Source organism: Cupressus sempervirens, chromosome 3, assembly GCF_028749045.1.
Source record: "Cupressus sempervirens isolate cs-2001-9-10 chromosome 3, ASM2874904v1, whole genome shotgun sequence".
In the NCBI taxonomy this organism is placed as follows: Eukaryota; Viridiplantae; Streptophyta; class Pinopsida; order Cupressales; family Cupressaceae; genus Cupressus; species Cupressus sempervirens.
The window spans coordinates 480456288-480482364 of record NC_143120.1 but is presented as its reverse complement, the minus strand read 5'-3'; the positions used below and the strand labels follow the sequence as shown (position 1 = coordinate 480482364).

Genomic DNA, 26077 nt, shown 5'->3' with positions numbered 1-26077 from the left:
TCTTTCCTAGGAACCGACAGATCTTTCTATGATTTGTGGCTTAGCATAAATGTCTAAGCCCAAAAACTTTTAAGGGGTCTGTAGCATATAACCCGGAACTCTTGTAGCAGAAAATGTAACTTATAACAACATTACATCAAAAATGAAAAAAGTTCATTTAAAGTCGGTAAATGACATTTCGTCTGAATTTCTCTCAACGGTACCTTAAAAAGAGACCAACCGCTCATACCTGTGTCCACATTTCCCCTAAATAATATTTAAGCATAGTATATCAGCAGCTAGCCATACACTTATACAATTACCCTATGATTCAAAACTGGCATCACCCTATGCCTTGTCCAGTAGAGACTGGATTGAATAGAAACAGAATGCTTAAACCTTAACTTTCAAAGAGAGGATAAAACGGAATAGCCATTGCCCCGATTTATGGTTTATGGTATTGCTCGGGAGGTTGAGAAAGAAAGAACAACTAAAATATAAACCATTAATACAAGATAACTGAAAATAATTGGTTGAAAGTTATTGCCATAAATGATAATAACATAACACAACTAGGATAGTTTCCCTTATTGTTCAAGTAACAAGCACTGAATCATGTTGTGCACTGTATAATCAAATAATAAATACAAGAATGGTAGCAAGACCAATTGGCCAAACAATTAAATGTCGCTAGGAATGACCAAGACCTTAAATTGCAGTCTTCAATAATCAATGCCAATCATAATGCTTTGTATTTTGCAACTGCATATCATACCAACAAATAAAAGATGTTAAATCTTTCCAGGCAATAAGAAAGAGTCAAGGAACCAAGAGATATTTTCTACAAAATCAAGCATCCATCCTTCACACCATGCATTGAGTAAAAACAGGAAAGATAATAAAAAGATAATATGATCCAAAATCAGAGGCCCACAGATCTGCATCCACACCTTTATGTTTAAAACTGACCTGCTTAAACAGTGGAGCACTGTTTAATCAGAGCTAACAAGTTCTTGCTTCGCTGACCGCCGTTTGTTTCGTTGCTGAGTTCTTGCTTTGCTAGCAGCAGAATTTGGTGACATATATAGCCTCTGCAGTCACCAAAAGCAAATCAGTTTGTGACCTAACATTTATTAAAAATCAGAAGTCAAAACTAAGTAAAGAGCAGCTCAAAAAATTGGGAAAAATAGAAATCAAGATAATTAAAGAGGATTATCACCTCCTGAGAGAAGTAAGAACTAGCATTCTCTCAACTAAAAATAACTAACTCGATTAATTTTCTTACAACAATCAAAAAGTTATATTAAAAAACAATCCCAATAGGTCACATTTTTCCCACTACAAATGAACAGCATTCTGTATTACAACGGATCTCCAGAATAAAGAACAGATCTTTGGAGATCTAAAAACTTGTTCATTACAAAAATGCACACACCATTTTCTTGTGCTTTTCATTCATGTTCATTTGCTTTTGCATCTGGACTTGGACCAAACATTTACATATTCTATTATATTGAAGAAAATAACTCTGCCAGGACAATAATAAACCTCCATGCAATAAAATACTACTAAAAGTAAATAAAACATGTTATCCATACCAATCTCCTTAATTATCCAGTCCAAGAGACTAACCTATACACCAACAGAAACTATGGTTTCCATAACCTCTTACAGTAGTTACAACTTACAACAATCGAACCGGTCATCTCATGACAACAAAATCATGTCTTGAAAAAGATGTTTCATTTTTTCAAAATCAATCATTATGGTCAAAAATATTTCCTATAATGCTGACAGGAATAATCACAAGGACATTACATGATCGCGATTCACAATACTAGTAACAATGCTACTGAACACTGTACAACAAAAGAATGACAGAAATCAGAACAACAATGAAATGCTACTGATCAGTGCTCAGAAGAAAATTACTAATCACAAAGGGATAGTTATGTCAAAAGACGATAAGGACAACAACCATCTCAACTGATGTGACATTATTAACAGTTCACATACAACAATGAAAACTCCCAAACAATGACCTCAATAATACAAATACATTTACAAATTATGTAACAACAATATATATTGACAAGTAGAAATAAAAACAAGTCAACAATAGTACTAACTACTAACATCTGTAGTGAAATTATAATGACAAATTGAAGGATAGCATAATCATTTGAAGATTTTGTCTACTATGAAGACAGCATTATCATTTTAAGTTTTTTTGTAGTAACTATGTTCACATATTATTATTAATGACAACAATGTTTGTTGTTATCAGAGGCAACAGTCATAATCAATCATCACAATGACAGTCATGTTCCCTATTAACAAGGTTTTTCAACCTGATTATCCCAAGTCTTTGCAATTTAGTAACTACGTCATTTTTGTCATGTTACTAGGTATGGGGGTCAGGCTGGGTGTGGGTGGGGGTTCAGCCCATATCCTTTGTCCTGTCTGGATACAGCCCTGGTTTTGCACCGGGTTCCGCAGAACTCCAACAGCACTGGCCAGGTCTGTGTTTGAAATCATCTGTGTCTGTCCCTCCAAACTCAAGCAGCGTCTGTTCAGTATCGTCCTTACTCCTCTCATCAATTTTCATCCTTTGTTGCATTAATTTAATAGAACAGAGAACATTCTGCCTATAATCATTATGAATATTTATATTTAATATTGATGCATCAACCCACACTAATGCTAAATTATGTCAAATATTGAATACAAATTTCATAATGTTATATATATTTATTATTTATATAATATATAAACATATACATTCTCATATATTTATAATTAATATAATATATAAATATATGCATTCTCATACCCACACCCATACCCAAAGGTATAAAATTTTGTCCCACTCTGCCCAAGCCCATAAAAGCCCATAACCTGTACCCAAATCAGCAACTCGGCATTTCTGAAATAGTGACAGTAATAATGCTATTGTCCCTTGGCAACAGACAAAACTACCATTCAATAACGGCAGCTGCTAGTCTTGACAGGTACTTGCACCATTCAATGTGTATAGCCCATTTATAGAGGTTCCAGAAAAGAATAATTAGAAGAGAAAAACAAACTCATCTAACCATCAATATATCACAACATATCACCAATAATATCACAATATCCGTGAAAATTTTGGTCAAAGTCAAGATCAACAATAATTTAAAAACTAGCAATATGTTCAGATAATCATCGAGCCCATCTGAGCAGAGATATATCAAGCTTTATCAAGCTATATTACAATATTTGAAAGACATCTGCTTCAATGACTTGAACTGTTTCTCTGATGGGTTTGTGCAGTTTATATTCCTGATCTGAAATCCAAGTAATCTCCTGTTTCTAGGTATAGTTTCAATTTTGGTTTCTAGAGTTTATTCAAGCGCGCCTGAGATATGATGAACACATGCCATTCGGAAGGAAAACCCTCCAGCAGAGTACACTCTCATGTAAATGAAATCATTTGCTATAAAAGAATGTGTTGGACTTGACCAATGCTAGTTAAATATGATTTACTGTTATAAAATTTGTTTCAGATTTTCCTGCAATATCATTTGAAAAGATGATTTTGACGAATACCTTCTTGTCTGTGGTTGGGGAATCCTCTACCCTGTGATTTCTAAGATACATACAATTCTGATTTTTTATGTCACTTAATTATGGTAGAACTTGAGGATTTGATTTTTAAAAATTTAATATTGTAATGACAATTCACAATTTATCTGTGGATTAATATGTGATCCACTTCAACTCTTAATGAGGTACATAAACTGCTTCTATTCCATTCATCGCTTTGTAATCGCTCGGCATTACACTTTTTTTCTTGAAGGATCCCCAATTCAGTAAAATAAATGCATTTCTCACCTTCTCTTTGGCTGACAGTGCTTGTTGCTTTTCTTGATTAGGAGTAAAACTGAAGACTTCATGGAGAAGGGTATTCACCTGTAAAAATATCACCTTACAAAACTCAAAAAAGGAACATTACTGCCACAAACTCACTAGAATCCATTCTCTATCTATATAAAATGATACAGATGCTGAAATAAGCTCCTAATGACAAATAAAGTTACCTGCATGTGTTTCTGAAAACCACCTCCAAGAAACTGTCTAAAAAAATTTGTCTGTTCAATAAAAATTAGAAGTCATCAAATGGTAAATATATAAATACGAATGTCAGCAGAGCCGGATCACCAAACTTTCACAAAACCACTAGATTTATTTTCATCATATTACACTATTATAGTGCTTCTCTATGAAACTTATAGCAGTACTACCTGTATTATTTGAGTCCACGTTGATACATTTACAACACCACCATTTTGCAACTTTACCGTTGCCTCAGGTTTTGTGCCATCCTGCAAAATCCAATTTTTACATTTAGCACTACTCATATACAGAGTCTTGATTGGCCCAAAAACAACTCAAACCTCAATAGATGCTAAAAAGTCGCGAAAAGAACTCCGTTGGCTGTTGAGATCCTTTTTTGAAGACCCTTTGCCACTACCCTCTATAGAAAGTGCTTTCATCTGTTCGAGTATCTTCTTTTCCAATACATTATATTGATCTAAGCTACCGGGAACTAGATTATTGAAATCATCCTGACCCTCATCCTCAGAATTAACAGTCTCAAAAATAAGAGCTATTGCCTCGCCTGCAGCTATACGCACGGCTCTGTTATCATGTTCCAGAAATGTTGATAACATGGGAAGAAATCTGCAGCCAGTAATTATAACAACAGACTTTAAATTGTCTTCAAAGGTAATAAAAATAGATGGTTTAATGTACACTTAAATGGGGTTGTGTAATTGCAGATTTACTCACTTTTTACGGAACTGAGAATCAAGTTGATCGGTAGGGAGAGTTGTTAAAAGAAAGGCCCATGCTGAAAGAGCTGCTGCTTTCACTGCAGGCTGTGTTTTATTAGTCCCTGAGATCTGCAAACAAACCAACGACCTTCAAACCAAAACCTTGCCATTTCTATATTCAATAAAATCTCGCCAATTCATATTCGTCAGTTTAATAGATTCAATCCACTTACCTGTTGCCAAAGAAGATCCATTGACTTTTCTGTTTCTTCAAAATCAGTTCCACCAACAAAAGTGACAACAGCAAGCGATTGCAGGACCTATTAATGAATCAGTATATACAGATACAAACATGAGGCACATTTCAACAAGCACTCGTGATCCTCTATGATATAGCTACTACCCAAATGACATTCAGAAAACTATAGAACAGAATGACATGAAACATCAAAAAGAAGCAATGTTATACTATAAATTAAATACTTATGCAAATTCTGATTAATTTGGACTCACGGGTACTCTTACATAAAAATATTTGTTGGTTTCATAACTACTAAAATTTACACACAGAAAAGTTACAATGTTAAAAAGACTTCCTTTGAGAAGCTTGGATCATGAAGATGAATAATTTCAGCTTAAGTAATTTGTCGACAAAACTCCAATTTAACTGAAACATCCCAAAGAAGCAGTACTTAAGGAAACATAAGTGCACGTTTTCTTGCTCATAAACTTCTGACGGACATTTCTCAACTTCAGTAAATTTTCTCTCAAAGTTTAACTGAGCTGTAACTTCAATTTGCAAATACATAAAATCAATTTATGTGTATAATCAACACATTTTCATATCAAGTAAAAAGTTAATGTTATTCTCCACAAGGAACCATTTAAAATCAACTGCATTGACTGGCAGTATCATAAGAAACTAAGGAGGTTAACAGTATATAGCTAAGGAATTGCCATAGCTTCCTTAAGGTAGCCATTTCCCAAATAAACTGAAATGTTGCCAAAATCTATCTGAAAACAAAAAATCCATGGGCTGAATGGCAATTTGTCAGAAATTTTGCATGCCAGATTATATATTAGAATCTGTAATCGAGATGAAATCTGATTTATTCCTAAAAATCAGCAGTGGAAACAGTCAGTCACATATCAAAACGATTCATATGCCGTATTGAATAAAAATGTTGCAAATATTTTGAATGGAATTTAGTAATTTACTGACCAAGGCAAGATAGGAGTTCTTATCAAACAAATTGACCAAACACAACAAAAAGTGTGCACTCTCTAGATATGCATAATATATATACAAGGTCACAATCTTTCTCCTCTCATGGAAATGCAGGGGTATACAATTGAGAGTACATTTTTATGCAGACATGCCATCCTTGTGAGCAAAAAAATGGAAAAAGTTGATAAATAGTAACAACCAGCACAAGGCTCTGTCATCTATTCAGTGTTGATTTATCGATTAAATTCGTCCACTTCATTCACCAGGAGCTTTCTCCCATTAGCATTGGTCAAACCCTCCATCTTCTCCTGTCTTGTCTTATTGGGGGAGTTATCTCCTGTTATTAATGTTCAAGCAGCTCGCCTTGTCAGACGAGTCCTCTCATGTTACTGTTCGTCAAGCCCTTCAAAATCTTTAAAAACAGGACTACTCCCTCATTTGGATTTATGTATGCCCATCAAGATAGCTTATTCAAGTGTATATTAAATATCTTAAAAAGAAAAATCAGAAATCAAAGTAAGTTTTAAAGCACTTTCTTACATGACATCCTCATAAGCAAAAAAATGGTGAATTAAAATAGTTGATAAATAGTAACAATCAGCACAGGGTCCTGCCCTCTATTCAGTGTTGATTTATCAATCAGGTTCCTCCTCTTCATTCACCAGGAGAGTTCTCTCATTAGTATTGGTCAAACCCTCCATCTTGTCCTGTCTTGTCTTATTGGGGGGATTATCTCCTGCTGGTAATGTTCAAGCCATTCACCTTGTCAGAAGCGTCCTCTCTTGTTACCGTTGGTCAAGCCATTCGCCTTGTCAGAAATGTCCACTCTTGTTACCATTGGTCAAGCCCTTCAACACCTCTCACATAGGACTCCTCTCCCATTTGAATTTATGTATGCCCATCAAGATAGGTTATTCAAGTGTATATTAAATTTCTTAAAAGGAAAAAATCAGAAATCTAAGCAAATTATAAAGCACTGTCTTGCTTGGCTGTGATACAGAATTATTATTATATTTAATTATGAAATACAGATGTTGGGCAATCAGTCATAGATCAGAACTGCAGATGAATATTATGAGGTTCGATGTTATTACTGCTCCTTCATACCCATGTGTATGTGATATTCACAAACAACAAGTAACCAAAAGTTCAGCACGTGAGATTTGCAAACCCAATAAGAAACTAGAAATTCAGTACATGAGATTCACAAACCAAGGCAATTTTCTGAAACTTCAGTTTTTTGCCTTCTGAACAGAGCTTGCATGCTTCTCAGAAGCAATTGTAGCTGCTCTCCAAAGAGGAAAACCCTCATTGTCTAGTTCGACTACAAAAGTTGAGCTTGAACACACTGAACAAGGTAACACTGAATTCAGTGTCCCATTTCTTCCAAGTTTTTTAATCGATGTGGCTTAACTATAGTAAGCAGCAATCACATTGCCCATATTTGAATTAGAAATTTCATCAAGGATTTGTCTTTGTTTTTTTGAGCATCTGGACCACACATAACACTGCACTGAACAATTGTAAAAGGAAAAAATATTCATAACAACTCATATTACTCTGATAAGGTACAAAACTTCCAATCACCCTCGGCACTTTCTTCTCTTAACATTGACTTTTTAAAATAGAATTCACAACCAAACTAATGGTCTTGATCCTTGCCATGTTTACTATATTGAAATATTCCAAGATGATAAGGACAAAAATGGTGGGTGGGTGTGTGCGTGTGTTATAGTTTATTAAAATATTTGAAAAACAACAAGACTTGCAAACTGTATGTCTTTTATATCAAAGTTAATTTAATTTCGAAGGTATCTGTGAAATAAAATTGATATTGAAAACAGAAATAAAAACGAAAGATAACTCTTACATATTCTTCAATCATCAATTGAGATAAAAATATCATATATATAAAAATATGATGATAGAAATAACCAGCCAGTAATACCAAAATGCGAGGCACAGATCTGCAAGTTTACTCATTATCAGCCTAATCTTCTATATCATCTCACATCAACTCCAATAACCTGGCATTATGAATTTGAGCTTGCTACAATAAGTAGCCAAACAATCTTGGTTGTGCATACTAATCTTCATATACGTATTGGATCCTCAAGTTCAGCTCCTTCAGGACCCAGAAATCCTTTGTAAGCACCCAAACAACAATGGCTAGAGCATTATATTACAGTTGGGCATAATTTCCTCTTCCAATTATTTTCATCAAACTTTAATTTATATAAGCTTTACAAATTAGCCACTAGTAGGCTAGGTATTCTAACTGTTGACTGCTGCTCTCCTTGAGATAGAGATTTTATTTTTTATAGCTTACTAGTGTTATCTTTGCACTATTTTCCAATATTAAAGAGATTAATAATAATAAATGTTCCCCAATGATGCATCCCCTTTATTTTTCAGTTGTTTCCCTATAAAGGGACAACCCAAGGAAGCAAACATAATATCCCCAACTCACATTCCATTTTTTTTCCCCAAAAGGAAGCCCTCTCTAAGGGGGAAACCTTGAGCACATCCCACCTGTATACAAACATAACATCCTCCAACTCACATTCCAATTTTTTCCCAAAAGGATGTCCTCTCTACAAGGGGAACCTTGGGTATCACCCCAAGAACATTCACATATCCCCCGCACAATCACTTATTGAAACAGTTTAGTTATTAAATGCCAACAAATAAAGTGCCTGCATTTCATGGTCGTTGTCTCTCCCAAAAATCTAGTCAAATGATGAATATCTAATTAAAACAAGTTATTATAAGTCTGTTGCCCACAATCTATTGAACATAATCAATGACAAAGTGAGAAGCATAAGGTGAGTTAGCATTCTTCTATTTAATATTTTGGCATATATGCAAAATAACTATGTGCAATGGTGAAGAATTAGCCAGACAAAATCAAGTGCTAATTGTTTTCATTGCTTATGAAATCTTCATAAAATTGGTTCCCACCATGGACATTAATACAAATGAGGTTCTAATTATTAAGTTAAGAACCTTCTCATACAGAGAAAAACAAGGCGGCTTCAAAAGTGGGAGAAATATCAATGATATACTAGATTCTGCCACTCTCATAAAATATAAATAAGAATAAACAGGTAAACATTCCTACATATACAGCCATCTGCAAAGGCCCATCCCCACATCTCTGCCATCCTAGAAATGCAAAGAACCATTAGAACAAATTAAGGTTAACATGTTGTTTATATATATGAAAATCAGCCATCAAGTTACAATGCCTCCATCAATGTTAGATTTGCATGACACTGAGACTTAAACCCTTTATAAGTTCCATCATTTTTGTACTATACAGATTTCATCTTCCAAATCCATTTGAAATATTTCAATAATATGGTCCATAATAAATTATATGCATGAATTTAAAGAATATTTTTAAAATAATGTATAGATTGATGTTCAATAAATTTGCAAGAATTATTGCTAAGTTTATATCCAAGTAGTGTTAAGTCCCTAGTTTTTAAAAGTCTTTGAGTTTGTCATGTAATTTCCAAGTCTGCATCTTTGAACTATGGTCATCACCTGATGGAATGATGATAACAATAAGTGCTATGAATGCCACAATTCACATCCTCCCAGAACTTATCTTTAACCACCAAACAATTCACCCTCTTGTCATCATTTCTCTTGGGACCCTTTCCATTCCAATCGACTCACTACTCATTAACCTAGGTTGCAAAAACCTTACTTCTCAAGCATCTCCTCCAATAAAGATGGAGTTGCTGTTAAATCCATGTGTTTAAGGAATTCTAGACTTGAAAAAAAGAATTGAACAACGCATATGAGTATTCTTTTGATATTTACACATCTCCAACATATATTGAACAATGAAAATGAATGGCAATTGGACATACATATTTAGGCATCTCTATAGCATTTGACATGTTAAACAACAAAAATGAGGAACAATGATTGGATATAAACATGTACACATATATCCAACATTTAACACCATATTTTTCACCACATATCTTGTTATATCCTTCAATACATTCTTCCATCAATGCAGATGACATCGTATGTTCAACAATGCAAATGAGTAGTGATTGGGCTATAACCAATACACATCTACAACATTTGGTGCCCCATGTTTCACCCAATACCCAATATCCTCAAAGCAATGTTCAACATGTGCACTGAAAGGGATCAAAGTATGTGCTTGAAAGTCTAACACCAACATCACTCATTTTCAACATCCATTGGCTGTGCTTTTGACTAACCCACACAAGATTTGTGAACTAACATCACTTGTTTCAACATACATTGGTTGGGTTTGTGACTAACGTACACCAACATTCGAGAGCTCCACCTTTAAAGAAAACTTGCGAATTTCAAATTGTAATTCTCATTCCTTTTGTTTTCCACAACAATTAGTGACTTTAAAGGAAATAAAATATTGTCACATTCGGGACAATTGTATTAATGAATGGAAAATGCTCAATATTTGTACACCCATCTAAAATTATTGGGTATTTCGTTCTAAATTGTCTCTCCTTCAACAAATTAATCTTTGAATGGCCTTTTCATAAATTAATATTCTATAACTGTTTCTTGTGGAGGCAAGTAAAAATGAACTCATCTACATTCCTACTTGAGGGCATCCTTATATGAAGAGGACCAAGAAAAATCAAAAGGGCACACCTAGAAAAGAGAAAATTATCAATAGCATCCTCAACTTCCTCATGTGCTTGCACATTAAATACTTTTTAAATTAGCCCTTGTAGCCTTTCTTTAAGTTTACGAAGACTATTTTCATATGTTATACACGGACGCATACTTCACTAAATAGGGGCAATGCCCACTTCAAAAAGATTTGAGGAAGTAGGAATGGGTCAAAAACATCCCACATAGTCCCCAAAATTCCATTGACTATACTTGCCAATATCCGAGTTAGTGTTAAGTCCCAAGTTTTTAAAAGCTTTGGATCAGTCAAGCAATTGTTAGGTCGAAGTATTTGGCCTATGATCATCACCTTCTTGAATGATGCCAACAATGCTAGTAAAAATTGTTGTAAGTGTCACATTTCACATCCTCCCAAAACCCATCTTTAATCACACTACATTCCTCACCTACTGCCACCATTTTTTCTTGGACCTTTTCCAATTCAATTGACTTGTTACTCATTATCATAGGTTGCAAGGCCTTAATTCTCAAGAATCCTATCCAATACGATGGAGTAGCTAGTATATCAATGTTCATAAGAAATTCCAAAGTTGAGAAAAAAAACTGAAACAATATAAATGAGATCAGGTTGCATGCGAAAATTTATACATCTCCAACAATTAACACCACTTGTTGAACAATGCAAATGAATAGTAATTGGACATAAGCATTTAGGCATCTCTATAGCATTTGCCATGTTGAACAATGAAAATGAGAAATAAAGATTGGATACACACAAGTATACATCTATCAAACATTTATCTTGTTAATATCCTTCAATACATTATTCAGCTAATGCAAATGACACCACATGTTCAACAATACAAATGAATAGCAATAGACTATAAACATTTACACATCTACAATTGACATTTTTTATGAGTGTTCTCTAACATTATTCCAAGGTTCCAATAGCAAACTTGCAAATTCAATGCAGAAATGAGCTTGTTTCGCTTGATGTATGTTGGTTATGCAAGGAGACATGCTTGTTCACATAGACTTGTCAATGTAACTTGCGGATGACATGTGAATATGAGTAAGGCAACTGCTTCTAACTATGAAATAAAGTGCAAATGGATTGAGTATTTAGGAATTTAGATTAGTTCTACTTATACAAGATTATGTTGATGTTGTGATAAGAACGAACCAATCCTCACTTTTCCTAGTCAACTATGCTTAGAAGAGTACAATCTTAAGAGGATGTAAGTATGATGTTGAAATTGCCAAATGATCAGAACATATGAGATACAAATCAATAAACATTAAGTAATTTGTAACATCCGGTTTTCCCGGGTCTAAATTAGCATCTAACATACTCAAAGAATACAGTTATTACTTTGTTTCATAAGAAGACAGTTATATCATTCATGTTCATGTGAATAAGATTTACAGTTAAAATCAGTTAGACAAAATTTCTTAACTAAAAACTTGAAATACCATCAAATGAAATTACTATAGAAATTGGAAACCACATGCCTCGGAAAACTGAGATCGAAATCAATCTAGGGATGCTTCTACAACCACTCTGGTTAGTCCACAAATACACTATAACGATTTCACAAAACGACTTCTATTCAATATTGATAAATTAAAATCAAATGACAATTATCATTAAATACCACTATATAAAATTAGGGCATCACTTACCACTGAAATCATTAGGGCATCGATTACCATTGGAATCTTTTAGGGCTTTTGATATCGTTGTATCACTTAGAGCTTCCGATACCACTAATTCAAATAGGGCTTCTGATACCATGGATTCAATTAGGGCTTCCAATGCCATGGATTCAATTAGGGTTTCTGATACCATGGATTCAATTAGGGCTTATGATACCACCGTATCATTTAGGGTTCTAGCTATCACTCAATCAATTAGGGCTTCAGATTCCTTTCCTTCAGATTACTTAACTGTGACAATAACTCAAGATTAGAAATATACTTATATTCGATATTCATATAAATGAAAAGCAATCCATGAATCTATCTTTTGTATCTAGGTGTAAAATAACGGTAACAATGAATTAACTCAATTTAATCTTACCTCCTCATAAATAAAAATGATAATGCCTATTTCCGATAAACAATTGACTGCATAGCTTATCTCTGTCTAACACACCACTGACATCTTGGGAGAGGTGAAACATTGTCAGGGGCTTAACCACCCAACCTCAGACCAAATCTTATCCCCTCACGATCTCTAACGAGAAAGGCCCTCCCTACCCAGAACAGACAGGGGTCATCTTGCCATCCACTGGGCATCCTGGTATTTAACTCACCATACGACTTGGCAGCAAGAGATCACAATAACAGGAATATGCATGAGCTATTAATTAATTCATATTAAAAATGATAAACGTTGTTATGTCATATCTGATACTGTTTCATATTATTACAGATTCCTCTCTTTCACCTCACCACCCTTTTTCTTGGCTACACAACCAGGTAAGTCCCAGGTGTTAGGAATTCTCATAACAACCGGTTCTATCAATTATACATGCATCCAGCATTTCACAATCTGTGATTACATAATTATGCTCTGTAAAGATTTCAAAATTGAATGTTTAATTAATTAATTTAATCATAACTGATTTCTCTTTCGCGTTCTTGCAAATTAACTCCACCTCTTCACCATTTCATGGCTTCTCTGTCGTCAATTCCTCGGTGTTAATACTATTCTAGATTTGTTCGGAAGATTATGATAGCATGTGCATTGATGTTGATTCACTTAAACAATCAGGTTTTTAAACACTACTATTTGAATTCATAAATGATGCATTCTCAAGGATACTCGAAGATTGATCTCTTATGCACATCAGGAAACTAACAACTAGTATATATATATATATAGATCTCAACTATTATGCCTAGCCAGCTAAGGACAGATATCCAATCTGAGAAGAAAAGAGTTGGAACATATTTGATTCATTCTTTGACCTATCATTATGTACTGACTGAAAATAGATATTAAACTCAGTGAAAAACAAATCAAGAATTACAATACTTTACCTAGTGTTGGAAATCGTCTAGACAATCCTACACAGCATGACATTAACAAAAACTGATGCCCTCATATGTAAAAGACATGGGACAATAAAATTAGCATCGTACTATCATGAACTATCATTAAGGTAAACATATAAAGCAGAGCACTAACTTTTGGTACAACAATGAGAAAAGAGAGTAAAGAAAGATTAAACAAGCATCAGATTGGACTTGGCAAGAATTATGTGAATTGTTTGTACAGACTCTCTACACCTCCTCACCATTTCAAGCTACCATGCCAGTGATTCCCAGGTGCTCACGAGTTTATATTCACCATATTGCTTAACACCTCTTCACCTACATTGGCATCATTGCTTGGTGAATTCCTTGGTGTTTGGATTTCATGATATTGCTTCAATCTCTGAGTGTACTAAATTCTAAGCTGAGATAAATGTTCATGCATGACTGATATACTATCTTGATTAAGTAATGTCAATGATATTGATGGCATAATTCATATCCGATAATCTATTCAACATTCCCTTGAATTCCGTCAGCAATAATTAAATAGCAATACATGGGAATTAATGTTCAAAGGCATACCCGACTAGTGCATCAACATGAAAGAATTACATACATGGGTTGACGGCTTCAAAGCTTGGTCTTTATATTCTACTTGAACCATGACAAACTTGGCACAAAGAAAGATTACAAGAAATAAAGAAACAAGACTCGGCAGAATCTTACGTGACTCCTTTGATTTGATCGGATTCTTTGTGCTGGAAGAAAAGGGCTCCGTCCTTGCTTGGTACCCCGCAAATATGAATGTGAAAGTGTTATGGAAATGGTTTTAGTCGGATTTAAAGTTCAATCTCTCCACCCTATGTAAATGCAGAGAACCCGATAGTTGAGATGAAGAAAGGTAAAAGAAGTTTTGCATGAATCTGATTGTATAACAGGATGATGCTTGACAGTATGGAAGGTATACTCAGAGTATCCCTCATCATGGGATTCGAGAGGCACGATATATTCAGTCCCGGCCAAGGCTCTTAAAAGTTGAAACCGAGACTTCTTGGCTTCCACATGTTATCAAAAAAAAACTACACGTTATCAAGTAGAAGAAAATTCAATGTATTATCAATATATTAAGATTTCAAGTAAAAGCAAAGTTGAAACCGAGACTTCTTGGCTTCCTCTCATTGATAATACATTGAATTTGCTTCTACTTGAAATCTTAATGTTATCTCGATAACCTAACCTTGATCTTGGACTTGAAAGCACCTTGCTTGATGAACTCTTTGAGGTTTCCATTTTGTCCTTGACATTGAAATTGTGCTCACATTTGAAATGCTAAGCTATTTGTCTTCTCCACATGAAGTTCAAACTTGAACCTTGTCCATCACGCTTGGCTTCCCATTTCACCTTACAAAACAATGTCATTTTGTCAATCATTTGAATTTTGTATTTTCAAATCAAGTCAAAAGGTATTAACATGTCTTTATGAGCATATCCTTGAATTCAACATAAAAGATTATACCTTTTGCTTTAAGACCTAATTACATCTAAATAAAATGAATACTCCAAATTTAAATAATTCAATCATTAACTCAATCTTCATTTGAGTTCTACTTTTGGAAGCACATCCATAGTCCTTCAACATCATCTACCCTTCAAATTGCAATGAAATTCTGATTTAGTAAGTGCAGATATGAAGGTGTTTCAAACTCCTAGTGTGCAACCTCCTTTCCACTACCAGATTTTAGAGTTTTATACACATTTACAATTTGCAACCTCCTTAGGCCTCATCCCTTTGACGATTATGAATTTGCATTATCGACTCTCTCCAATCTCAATGCTTGCCCAGGTTTATATTCTAATATCTTTCTCAAGTTGGCATGTTAATCGGCCTTTGAAGATTCAACCTCAGGGGAATAAAAATTTGCAAGTTTGGAGACCTCCAGATACAAGGTGGATCAAGGTGAATTTTAACGAGGCCTCAAAGGGCAACACAAGCCTATTTGGTGTTGGCTATGTGGCAAGAGATGAGAGGGACAATATTCAAATGATTGAACAAAACATCTTTCAAGGGTAACGAACAAAGGAGTGGAACGCTTGGCTGCAACAAATGTGATTTTAATGGCAAAGAAATTAGGAGTGCAGAAATTGCATCTGAAATGGGATTCAAAGATAATAATCAATGACATAACAAAAGAAATTGGATATATTGTATTTGAATAAGCACATTCAAAGGATTAAGAATTCATTAGAGACTTTTGAGGAGTTTAAATCCCTCATGTCTTGCGGAAAGCGAATGAGGCAGCTAACAAGCTATCTAACCTAGAAGTGGAACTTTCTAATCAAGATGGGCATGAACTCTTAGAAGACCACAGGATTGTCCATATAGAAGCATTGAATTGATGTTGATGGCTTAGCATAATATGTTTATATCCTTCACATAATAAAATCTAATGTTCCAAGTGATGATCTAAGGGTGCATTGTGGTAATGTGAAAATATTTACAATTTTTGTAATTATAATCAGTGCCTTTTATAATATATAATTGATTGTGATTGTCAATGTGGAGTGTTGGTACGGGAGTCGAGTATGGAGGTCCAATTTTCTCTGAACTTACGAAATCAATTGCCTATGTTTAAAGGGGAAACCATGGTGAAAAGGATGCATGGGATTTTATTTGAGATTTTGGGATGTATCTAGAAGATTTGGGGGATGAATATATGAAAAATGAGTTGAGACGAAGGACAAATTGAGAAATATCTTCACTTCTTTCTAGCTTGGGCACTCCAACTTGACAGTCACAAGGAAGTGGTAAAAGTAATGCCAATGCGGTCAAACCTCAATGGGCAAGAGGGCAATTTCAATTGTGGGGCATGCAGAGGTAGCGATTGGGCAGAGAACAGGGGAAGGGCCATGGCAGGATGTTGCAAGGGCTTCCAAAGAGTTTTAACTAATCATCATTCAGAGCTCATCAATATCGAAAGAGCATCAAATTGAAGCTATTAGGATGGATTGGGAACCAAATCAACTGTCTATGTTTAGAGGGGAAACCATAGTGAAAAGGATGCATGGGATTTTCAAATTTAAAGATGCTAGGCTTTGGGACGTATCTGGAAGATTTGGGGGATGAATATATGAAAAATGAGTTGAAATGAAGGACAGATTGAGAAATATCTTTTTTTTTGGCCTGGGCACTCCAGCTTGACAGTCGCAAGGAAATTGTAAAAGTAATGCCAGTGTGATCAAACCTCAATGGGCAAGAGGGCAATTTCAACTGTGGGGCATGCAAAGGTAGTGGTCGGGCAAAGAACAAGGGAAGGGCCATGGTGGGATGTTGCAAGGGCTTCCAGAGAGTTTTAACTATTCATCATTTGGATCTCGTCAATATCGAAAGAGCGTCAAATTGAAGTTGTAGGGATGGGTTGGGGGGAGTAGTTGTTGTATGTTCAAGAGGCAAGAGCAAAGATGTAGCTTAGTAAGAGGGAAAGCTAGAGAATAATGAAGTTGACCCCACAGAAATCCACTGATAAGCTACATCCACACGGGAGTGAAAGCGTTGTGAAGGAAATGAAGGAAAGGAAGAAGAGCAAGGTGGACGCCCGTGGAAAAATCTCCATTTCCAATGTCTCAAGGGACGAAATGTTGCAGAAGTGCCAACGAGTGAGTCTGTATTTTTTGGTATGAAACTATCATATATGACAAGCACTATTTTGGATGTAATGGCATAGTTTATCTTTTGTCTTATGTAATGGTAGGAAGTTTGCATGGGCGGGTATAGGTGTAACTACAAGAGTATTTTGAATTCAGAAATATGAATTGTTATGCCCAAGAGGCATTGCAATGGGGTGATACAGAAAGAATATAGTTGATGGGTAGCCATATTTTCATCACCCAACTTAGTTGGCACCAGATGTAAAAATTCTTTTTGAAATTAAAAATATTATATTACCAATCAAAAAAATTAAAATATATCTTTCTCAAATTTGATCTACTCTTGTAATTAGCTATGATCCGCCCTTGTTTATGTATAATTAGATTTTGAGTTGGGTGTTGAAACTCAAGAAAGATGTCTCTTTTTCTAGGTCAACCTACCCACATTTGAATGAATTGAAATAAAATTATACCCCTCCATTGTTATAATCAGGCCAACTTCTATAACATTTTTTATCAAATTCAAATTGTATTTGAATATTAGCAGAAATCATGTATTATTGGAATCAATACCATATCTTTCCACAATCGAATTTTTCCCTCATGTTGGGCATACCATGTCTTTCCGAGTCGAGAATCTCATACTAGTTGGGTGTAATGTAATGTCATGTTTTTCACAACATTGTTAGGTCGAAAATTGCCATATATTTGGATGCAATAAAATGTATCTTAGGGCACAAAACACCCATTGATTAGGCACATTCACATGTCTTGATCAAGTTTTACCCCTTGATTGGGCAATTAACATGTACTTTCAGCATGAACTCAGTTGTGCATTGAGTGCATCAAGTTCGAACTTGTTCTTGCAACTTGAAACTAGACTTGTTATTGAGCAACTTTAGCTTTTAGATTTGAAACTTTGACTTGGTTTGGTTCACATTTCTTGAAGGCTTATAGGAGTTGTCACTTTAGTTGGGTTCAATGTCTTGACCTAGTTAAATTTGTCAATCTTTTGGGCTTGACTTGAACATTCTGAAAATGGCTAAGAGAAGATCCAAATTTAGTTCACTCAAACTTCACAAACATAATGCTCCTCTATTGATCATCCAACTTTTTATCTTCCCTTTGGTGTTCACACAAACTTGATTGGAAATTTGGTGTCTTTGATGGTGATTCGATCAAGTTGGAGAATCTTTGCTTTTTGTTCTTTCGACTTGATTGTAACAACTTCTCTAAGTGAAGCTTCAACTCATGCTTCAAACTACTTACCTTCCTCATAAACTACCATGATCAACACTTGGATTTCCACAGGGTTATAAGACTCCTCACCACTTTGAAATATTGCCAATCAAACTTACAACCAACACCTACAAGGAGCAAAGTCAAAAGGACACGATCTCCATTCCCAATGGGGCAATGGTATGACAACCTCACAACACGTGCCACATGTTTCACCCAATATCTTGTCAATATCATTCAATGCAATATTCAACATATACGCTCAAAGGGGTCAAAGTATGTACTCTAACGTCTAACACCAAGATCACTCCTATTCAACATCCATTGGTTGTGTTTGTGACTAACCACGTAAGGTTTGTGAACCAACATCACTTGTTTTCAATATTTGTTGGTCTAGTTTGTGACTAGCCTACACCAGCATTTGAGAGCTTCACCTTTAAAAAATTCTTCCAAATTCAAACTAAAATTCTTATTCATTTTGCTTCCCACAAAAATTAGTGTCTTTTATGGAAATGAGATATTATCACACGTAGGACAATCATATTGATCAATTGTGCATGCTCAAAATTTGTTTGCTCATCTATAATAAGGGGAGTATTTTGTTTTAAATATTCTCTCCTATAACATATTAATATTTGAATTTCCTTTTCAAGAATTAATATTCTAAGATTGTGTTCTTGTGGAGTCGAGTACAATTCATCTCAAATCCATTCCTTCTTTGACGCACCCTCATATGATGGAGACCAAGAAAAATTAAAAAGGTGCAGCAAGAAAATTATCAATAGCATCATCAACTTCTTTATGTACTTGCATATAAAGAACTTTTAAATTAGCCATGTAGCCTTTACTTTTGTTTATGAATGTTATGTTCATATGTTACTCGAGGATGCATCTTTCGCTAAGTGGGTGTCATCCCCACTCAAGAAAATCTCAAGGAAGCAAGAACGGGTCAAAAACATCTTCCACCATCCCCAAAATTCCACAGATAACATGGATGTCTTGAGGACATCTAACAAATGCAGGAAATGCTTGGGGATGGCTACTCATCTCGAGACACAAAAAAAAGACACATGGGGATCCCAACTATCCCAAGGACAATTAATCATCCCTTACGCCCCTACAACAAAATGTTTGATTTTAAGAAAACGTAATAACAAACAAAAAAATATACTTTTGCTTGTGTCCTAACAAGCACCCATGCCCTACTCCAAAGCTTCATGACCTTCAATTTTGTCACAAACTAGACCAATGTTGGAAAAGGTTGTAAGGATTGGTTTTATGCAAAACAATTGCATTTGCAAGAAAAATTTGAAAGCCTTTCTAGATATCTTGCAATCATTGAATTCTATGAGACTCCATTTCTTTGAGACGTTTTATTTGAAAAACATTGAAAACTGGCCAAGTCCAACATTTTGTTTGTACCCTAACCATTGCAAGTCCATGAGATAACATTGTTAAGCAATACTAGGCTAAATAGTTTGCTGCCTAGTCTATGCTTTTACATTTTCCATGTCTACCAAGGCACTTGCAATTAAAATATCTTAAAATTAATAACAATATATTTTCAATGTAAATCCATTTGCATGGTGTAGGTCTACTAACATACGAGATAGTCATGATTCAGTATTAACAAGATAAAACTACCGAATCGATGATGCTCTTTGTTTAAAAAATAAGTAAACATCAAATGAGACGCACTTTGCAACAATGCTTATCACTAGCTGACCAACAATGCTTAGAATAGGCACAAGATTGATCCTTACTAGACAAATAATTGCCATTTGGTTGGTGGTAATCATTTGTAGGCTTCAAATAAATACTATAAGATACTAAAATTGTGTCAATTATGATGGAAATGATGATTTCCTTATCAATATTGTTAGAATTAAATTAATCAAGTTCGTTATTAGGTTCAGATTAAATAAAATAGTGTAGTTAGATGTTGGGAAGTTACTACTGTAGGTAGTTAGTAACAAGAAATTGAAGGCTATATAATGCCTCTTGATGCCAATATATCATCAAAATAACATTGAATAAAATCAGATAGAATACAAATCTGCTTGAATATATTATATATCTCTATTTCAATGTACAGTATGATTTAGAATTTCAGTTATATCTTCTTCATATGGTATCAGAGCAACTTCTTTTCCTGGGTGCCTGATTCTGAAATATACAATGGATAAATAATTTATCATGGCATTAAAAGTATCAAAATGGGGGAGGCACAGTCTGAAGCGTGCATTTAGTTATGATCCATGAATTTATAACCAGTGAGCAATTTGAAGAATCAATTTGCAGCCACACAGAAATCTGGAGGGTTGCCATTAAAATAAGGTGCACGTTGATGAATTTTATTTTTTAATGAAATTATTCACTACTTTAATGTTTATGGTACCATAGTTGATGGACAGTGGTGAATTTTTTAATATCCTATTTTAGAGGAACACACTTCAGGAGTTATGCTGAAAGGATTTACATATTCTTGCAAACTGGCAGCGATTAAAATAAACACCGGAGAAATTGCTATTTTCTATTTGCTATGATAGCTCGTCACCTATTCTATTGCTTGCAGAGTATTTAGAAAGTGTGGTGATAGTGTGTCATCTGTTCTATTGCTTTCACAGTATTTGACCAGTATTTGTGGAAAAAGAAAGAGGGTTGTTCTGAATTCATGAGTAATATATATAAAACTCCACCCTTCTATGTATGTTTGATTTGCGATGAGCATTTTAAACCATCTAACTCTGCCGGTGCCCAAGTAAAAGATAGTTAACAAAAATGTTTACTATTACTACAGAGGAATGGGTGACTAATTAATGAATCATCAATCGGTAGAAGGGTATGAATTGATAGTTAGATAAATAACTAGTTATGAAAGATATTTTTTGTTAAATATGTAGCCCACCCAGTCCGCAATTTGTGGAATAAAGATTTGGTGCTGGTGTATAAAGGAGAAGGGAGCATACAAAGTGATTTTGTTGCTGCATGGCAGAGGGGCTCAAGGAAACCAAGGTATATTGATGAATGAGGTACATTTACTCACTGGTTATTCTTATGAAATTTACAAGGATGTAGCATTGTCATTTGAGCTTTGCATACAGTTATATGATGTTGAAGTCTGTTTTGTCATCTTTGTGCATTTACCAAGCACCTCTTATGTTTTTGAGGTCATCTTTTCCATATGGTCAAGATCTTCAAGAAATTATATGAATCAACAGATAGATAGAGCATAAGAAGACATAACTAGAGGCTGGAGGAAATGGAGGCAGGAGAACTTTTATCATCTCGAGCTAGCTTCTCACTCAGAGATGATTATTGCATGGGAAGCAACTATCTGTGTCCCTATAAAGTCAGGCCTTCACAGATTCATCCCTGAAGAGAAGAGGGGACTTAAGATACTTGTGTCCCTAAAGAGAAGAGGGGGCTTGGCAGCATGATTGTCCTTCCAGGGGGGGTGGGGGGCATGATTTGAATAAGATTTGTCAAGTGCTTGAGGAGGCATATGTGGAGGAAAGACATCCATGTGCACACATATCGGTGTGGTGATTGTTTCCACAGCACTAGAGGAGGCATTAGACACACTCAAAGGTTATGTGAACTTTTTGGGGAAAGGCATCTCATGTGCAGCACTAGAGGAGGCATTAGACACACTCAGAGGAGATGTGGAATTTTGGAGGAAATGTGTCTCATTGTGCACGGGCGGTGGGAACACTCATACAGGCAGCATCAGGATTTGCGCTCAAGAGATCCACTGATGCGATCAGTTCGGTTTTTCTTGAGTGTGCGAGGAGGATTGTTGAAGGCACTTCATCAGAGCCTCCCAAGGGTTGGGTTAAAACCCTTGCAACTTCCACTCTTGTTCAGATAAATGTAACAAGGGGGGGGAATGTTGGAATATTAAATTAATCAAGTTATTAGGTTTAGATTAAATAAAATAGTGTAGTTTGATGTTGGGAAGTCATCCCATAGGTAGTTTGTAACAGGAAATTGAAGGCTATATAAGGCCTCTGGGATGCCAATGTATATCATCAAAATAACATTGAATAAAATCAGATAGAATACAAGTCAGCTTGAATATATTAAATATCTATTTCTATATTTCAATCTGCAATATGATTTAGAATTTCAGTTGTATCTTCTTCAAATACTATCCATGGTAGCATGGAAACCTGTCTCCCACCCATTGAGACACATCTTAAAGATGGAGATGCATCTCCAGTACTGAAGACATCTCTGGAAACACCCTGACACATAGGATTATTTTAGCTGCCGTCTCCCACCATCGCAGAAGCCTCCCAAAGAGAAATTGACATCTCTCACCAAGAAACCTAGGTCAAAACACGTCAAAAGACAAGAAAGGAAAGCAATAAATAAAATAGCCTATGGAACGTACTCACATTTTGGATGATACGAAAATCCATGAGAAGTTATAGTGATCAGATCTACTGATCATTTAGACATCTTGAGAAAGGACAAAAACAATTGAAGACTTATAGTATGTTAGTGCAAAGGTCTAAAGAAAATTTGCTTTTTTAGTTTACTATTTACTGCTCTATTATAATGATTTACTATTCTTGGTTTCAAAAGTTTTATATCATGAAATTATCTGGAAATTAATAAATTCTATTTTTTTAAATGGCATCTCCAAGTACCACCACCACCTATTTTTTGAAAATTTGCCCTACTGATACTGATATCAGTCTCCAGCATCTCCAAGTACCCATCTCCTGGTGACAATCATGTTATTATATGAATATTTGTAATTTACTATATTATTTGAATTTTCCCTATCGTAGTCCCATACCATCCCATAAAAAGTAGCCTGCCTCCTGTGACCCTCCCTGAAGCATATCCCTCACTCCTTTGTTATCCCCATCCCACAAAATTGGAGCACATAGCTGTTTTCTGTTTACACTAATTGGAGCACTAGTAGCCACAAAACTAGAATCCTTATATTGAGGTTACTACAAGTGTCTACATTTCATGTATACACCCTTAAGTTATTTCATTCCTCTTTTCAAGGTTAATTTTTTACAACCCGTCACACCTTGTCCAAGAACTGGTTGCACTATCACTTACAGATAGAGGCATTTGCAGTAAAGTAGAGAAGCCTTTGGGCCCAACCCCTTCCTTTTTGCTTTTGTTGTTCCTAGGTGTTTAAACTAGAGAATGCTTGAACACCTACAAGATACTTTAGAACTCTAGAGCATTCCAAGAGAGGTCAAGAATGCTACTATTTTGGGGATGGCTGCACATTCCCAGCTCTGTTTACATATGGCTCAAATCACCCTAACAAAAACCAAGCCATCTTTAAGAATGATTGAATGCCATAATAAAGTCACCATCACTATTTGGGGACACATAGAAGTTCCTAAAATATAATGAGGGATGCTATACCATAACATATCTGAAGTGATATTTAATAAACTGGGGTGAACTCGGGTGCCTAAGAATCTTAGAATGGGAATGAAAAATTGAAGTGTGCCACAACAACGCCAAGAGGATCCAATATCATCTTGAGAATAGCTTGGATTTCTTTCTTAGATTTCAGAGACAATAGTGGGGCATTTTATACCCAATTCACTTGGAAAGTTAAATGATGCACTAAACGGTTACACAAGTTCAGCCCATCCTTAATCATTTCCATAACAATGCCTTACCTTGACTTGCCAGGTGTTTGGCCACTCTAGATGTACCCAAAAAAGGCTTAACTATTTGGCAGTTCAGGCCTCCCTTATTATCTTTAGCCGTATGTTATACAGAAAACTGAATATAACTTTGAATGGTACATCAATTGACAAATATTCTATGCTACTAAATCTGAAATTTGTTTGCAAGTCTCAGAGGCCTTTCATGTGCCTTCTCTTTTTGTTGGACTCTATTAGGGATAGCATACAAAAACTATCCAAAATTCTGCACAAATTAATATAGTCTTTCACCAACTAATCTATAATTTGTTCACCCTAGAGTGAAAGTCCAATAACGGAATCTTGATTTTTGTGTAACCTTAGGATTCTAGACTATGGGAATATTGGGATTCACACTTTTGCACCCCAACACCAAGGAAAAGATAGAGAATCTTAACATTCACATTCAAGGTTTGCATCATTTCCCACATTTTTGCACTCTTCTATGCATAAGTAACAATTACAATCTGGTATTTTGTGATGTAAACTAAGGGAAACACAATGAGCAGCCAGAAAATATTGCAGGTTAGTTGTGCATGTCAAAAGTGCTCTCCGCATTAGAGTTCCAGACTTTCAAAATATTTCCAAAAAATAAACCAAAAATCTAGCTTGTGGCCGCAAACTAGAATTACATACCATTGAGTAATTTTCTGCATCTGATGCAATTTTACATGCACGAGAAAAATTCGGAATAGAATCTTCCATCACTTTATGGGCCATTTCACCAGCACCAATTGTTATTGCTAGCAAACCTGCAAGAATTTATAAAATTCTTCTGTCTCCTGAATTGAAAAATCTCGTTGAATAGCAATAGAGCTACTACGTAAGACATTTTCTAACAATAAGCTCAGAAATAATTTACCTGCAGCATGTGCAGCAAGAGCCACCTCAGAAGAAGACCCTTTTTTCATCGATTTCATAAACATATCAAGCAAAGTTTCATTCCTGCAAGAAAGCTGATGGTTTAGGCAAGTATCCAATTTACATAACAATTGTCCATAATTTTAAATGTGTAGTGTTTTTTAAGTCCATTGTAAATGCTTACAATGTTTTTGAAAATCACTTATTATTTGTAATGCTGTAGTACTGAAATTTTGAGTATTTGCTCAATTTAACATTTTTGGTCTATTTTGTCCAATTCTGATTGTTTCAGACCCTTGTATGTCATGGCAAATAATAATTTTGGCAATGTTCATAAATATATCAATGGGCATAAAACATAGAAGTAGGAAGATTAGCCAAATAAAGACAAACATAAAAATCAAACGTGCAATATTTGACAAAGATGATATTCTTACTTGCTTTCTGCAAATTCATACTGCAAATCATTCATGAAAGCACTGATAAAACCTTTCAGACCATTTTCTCTAGTTGATGCCCTGAAAAACACCAATAAATCTTGTCAACAAGTTAATTATTCATTTCAGGCATGAAAGCTCTAAATGCCTAATTAGCCACAGTAAAACTATTTAAGTTAAAATCTGCTTTTGCAATGAACATTCAGGAATATCAAGTGTTGGCTGGAAAATAGACTATATTATTTTCAATCCCCTCAATTCAAGACGAGCAACTTAAAACCTTGATTGAACCCCACCCATTACAAAGGATAAGTACTGAAAATGGAATATATATTTTCAATGTCATGGCATTTGACATTAATATTCAGTTTACATTTAGCAGATGTGCACCATCATTGTACTCAGACGCTCGTTCGACATCAAACCGTTCTGATGCTAATGTTGCATATCATTAGAAAGTGCTCAATCACCTATAAGCATAACTATTAA

General features: G+C 35.0%; 1 protein-coding gene across 2 annotated transcripts in view; it reads right to left on the bottom strand.

Annotated features, from left to right (window-relative positions):
- Nucleotides 1-499: 499 nt before the first annotated feature.
- SAT32 (interferon-related developmental regulator family protein / IFRD protein family) overlaps nt 500-26077 on the bottom strand; it is a 51997-nt gene continuing 26419 nt past the window's right edge. The window contains exons 3-13 of one of the 2 annotated variants that reach the window (XM_089820425.1): nt 25589-25669; nt 25153-25235; nt 24927-25042; nt 5027-5113; nt 4810-4922; nt 4416-4701; nt 4263-4343; nt 4059-4109; nt 3853-3930; nt 930-1070; nt 500-741 (exon numbers count right to left, since the gene is read on the bottom strand). In XM_089820425.1, coding sequence (XP_089676551.1) covers nt 972-1070; nt 3853-3930; nt 4059-4109; nt 4263-4343; nt 4416-4701; nt 4810-4922; nt 5027-5113; nt 24927-25042; nt 25153-25235; nt 25589-25669 — 1075 coding nt within the window. In that variant the 3' untranslated portion in view covers nt 500-741; nt 930-971. The remainder of the gene's footprint in view (nt 742-929; nt 1071-3852; nt 3931-4058; nt 4110-4262; nt 4344-4415; nt 4702-4809; nt 4923-5026; nt 5114-24926; nt 25043-25152; nt 25236-25588; nt 25670-26077) is intronic. The other variant, XM_089820426.1, reaches the window with a different exon arrangement.